This window comes from Pinus tabuliformis, chromosome 5_2, assembly GCF_031772625.1.
Source record: "Pinus tabuliformis cultivar Carrire ecotype Pingquan chromosome 5_2, CPIR1, whole genome shotgun sequence".
Lineage (NCBI taxonomy): Eukaryota > Viridiplantae > Streptophyta > Pinopsida > Pinales > Pinaceae > Pinus > Pinus tabuliformis.
This window is the reverse complement of record NC_142306.1, coordinates 778,352,280-778,355,365: the sequence shown is the minus strand read 5'-3', so window position 1 is coordinate 778,355,365 and position 3,086 is coordinate 778,352,280. Positions and strand designations below refer to the sequence as shown.

Here is a 3,086-nt window from a genome sequence, read left to right as displayed (position 1 = left end):
CATACCATTCGGGTTGATAAATGAAGGGGCTACATTTCAGAGAGCTATGGACATAGATTTCATGGGTGAGCAAGATAAATTTGTGGTAGTCTACTTAGACGACATCATAGTCTTTTCTAGAACTGATGAAGAGCATAGCCTCCATTTAAAGCTTACCTTCAAGAAGTGCAGGAGGCATGGCCTCTCTCTGAATCCTAAGTAATCTCAGTTCACCCTAAGTGAGGGGAAGCTACCTGGACACATAGTAATGCAGGAAGGAGTAAAGATTGATCCTGGAAGTCAAAGCCATCAGTGTTATTCCCTTGCCCAGAAAAAAGAAAGAAGTCCAAGCCTTTTTGGGGAGGATAATTTTCTTAAGGCGATTCATACCCAACTATGCTGAGATAGTTAAAGGTATGAAAGACATGCTCAAGAAGGAGAAAAAATTTAAGTGGAGCTCTATCCCCGATGATTCTTTCACTAGGATCAAAGAAGCTTTGGCTGACGCCCCTGTGCTAGTCAAACTCAACTATTTAGTGAATTTCTACATCTTTTCTTTTGCCTCTCCACATACCATTGTTGTTGTGCTGTTACAAAAAAATAAAGAAGGTTATGAGCAACCCATTGCCTTTTTCAGCCAAGTCCTAAGGGACGATGAGCTGAAGTATAATATATTAGAGAAACAAGCCTATGCACTGAAGTAATTTGGCATGTATGTGCTGCAATCAGTAATCATAGCGTTCATCTTGACAGCTGCAGTCAAGGAAATCTTGGTTTAGGGAGACAACGATGGAAAGAGGGGAAGATGGATAGCTAAAATAAAAGAATATGAGTTAGAAATAAATCCTACCAAGCTCATCAAAGGCTAGGGGTTGGCCAAGATTTTATCTGAATCCAACTGCCAAGCTCTAGGGATAAGACTAATCAGAAAGGAAGGTAGACCAGAGGATCACCATAGTGGAATTAAAAGAGTTGAGCAGACGACCTATGCCAAATATGAGGGTTCGCCCAGGTATACGAAAATTGTTCATTACCTCTTATTCCCAAGATGCCTGTTGGGGCTAGATAGATCTAAATACTAGAGTCTGAGATTGCAGGCACAAAAATACATTATATCCAACATACTTCTCTACTGGAAGGACCCGATGGGAGTATTAATGGTATGTTTGGTGGAGGGAGAAACCCAGGAAGTGATTGAGGATTTCCATGGGGGAGTTTGTGGAGAACACTAGAGTTGGAAGGAAAAAACACACAAAATCCTCAAGGTAGGATTCTACTGGCCCACACTATTTGGAGATGTTTATTCTTAGGTCAGATTGTGCCAAAAATGCCAATTGTTTGCTAAGAGACAAAAGTTTTCTCCTCTCCCCCTGATTGTTGTGCACGTAGAGGATCCTTTTAGACAGTGGGGATTGAACTTCATTGGAGAAATAAACCCCCCATCTAGTGGGAAACACAAATGGATTTTAACAGCCACTAAATATTTCACCAAGTGGGTAGAGGCTATCCCAGATAGAAATGCTACTGACTTAGTGGTGATAAAATGCATGGAAGAGAACATACTATCCTACTTTGGGTGTCCTTTTAAAATCATCACTGATAATGCACAGGTCTTCAAATCTGCCAAGTTCACCAACTTCTGCCATAAATTCAATATCATTATTAGACACTCCACTACATACTACCCTCAAGGGAATGGCTTGGATGAGTCTTCTAGTAAAACTATGGTGAGAGTTCTAAAGAAGACCATCACTGAAAATCAAAGGAACTGGGACTCCCAACTGAAGTTTGCTTTGTGGGCTAACCATGTAACGCCCAAACGATCCACTGAGAAATCACCTTTTGAGTTAGTATATGGCAAAGATGTTGTCTTCCCAATCCAACTAGCAATGCCAATAGCTAAGTTGCTACAAGAAGTCGAGCAAGAGCCAAGCGCCTTGACTAGAAGGATAAATCAGCTGGTGGAGCTTCACGAGAACAGAGAGCAAGTGGGGAACAAATTGTCAAACTACCAGCAAAGGATGAAATCTTTGTTTGAAAAGAAGGCTAAGGACATACCTCTTCAGCAAGGATATTTAGTTCTTAGGTGGGATGTCTGGCGAGAAGACAAAGGAAAACATGGGAAGTGTGGGATGTCCAGCGAGAAGACAAAAGAAAACATGGGAAGTTTGATCCGCTATGGTTCAACCCTTTCAATATTGTAGAAGAGAGGGGAAATAACACTTACATACTTGAAAACTTGGATGGTGAACTGCTGGAACTTCCTGTAAATGGTCAGTTCCTAAAATTTTATTTTCAAAATTAGAGATATTTGTCTCTTGCTCATTGTAAATATCTGGTGTGTGTGTTGAAATTGTTATTTGAATTTTTCAATTTATTGTAAAATAAAGTCCCTTTTCACATAATTATATTTTATTTAAGAATAACTCCATGCCCAATGGAAGGAAAGGCTACTGGTCTGTAGGTCCTTAGCACCTTGCCAGCAAGGCACTGTCTGTAGTTGGAGCCAATGTTGTCACTCACTACATTGTGGGATTCAATTGGTCAAGGTTTCCCAAGAGCAATGAAGTTTGGAGCCACTTTTCTGGGACATAAAAGATCTCAAATCTTGATTAGATCGCCTCCAGTGCCTAGTGCTCAGAAAGAGATTTCCAATGGTATATAGAAGTCTAAAAAATGACTCATGGATCAGAAGTTAGAGCCTGTTGAAGATTTCCTTGGAAATCCTCGAAAACCAAGAAAATGGCTAAGTATGAGGGTAATCCCGAATCCCACATGCTACAAATCAACTGTCACAGTAGTCCCGCAGTCATAGAAAACTCCTAAACTTGCGAGGGATGATATTGCGATATAATGTGAAATCATCGGGGGAGGGCCAAAAAGAAATTAACAAAGGAAAGCATGAGAAACCAAGGTGGGTAGCTCCCTTTCTCTCTCCTCCATGTGGTGCAATCCCACATCCCACATCCAAGCGACCCCGCAGTCCCACAACTTGGCATATCGATGGATCAACAGGTTCTAAACTTAAAATACCTTACGGGGGCCGATTTTGTTGTATAATGTAACATCGTCGGGGAAGGGTTGAAAACAGTTAACAAAAGAAAGCA

General features: G+C 40.9%; 1 protein-coding gene across 1 annotated transcript; it reads left to right on the top strand.

The window, feature by feature from the left end:
- Window positions 1-1,703: 1,703 nt before the first annotated feature.
- On the top strand, window positions 1,704-2,183 carry LOC149161589 (uncharacterized). The gene has a single exon (XM_089434930.1). It carries the CDS (start codon window positions 1,704-1,706, stop codon window positions 2,181-2,183), a length of 480 nt encoding a protein of 159 aa, XP_089291056.1.
- Window positions 2,184-3,086: the final 903 nt, after the last annotated feature.

Excerpts from the sequence above, each read along its gene's own strand:
- LOC149161589 (XM_089434930.1), top strand. The coding sequence starts at position 1,704 with ATGGTGAGAGTTCTAAAGAAGACCATCACTGAAAATCAAAGGAACTGG.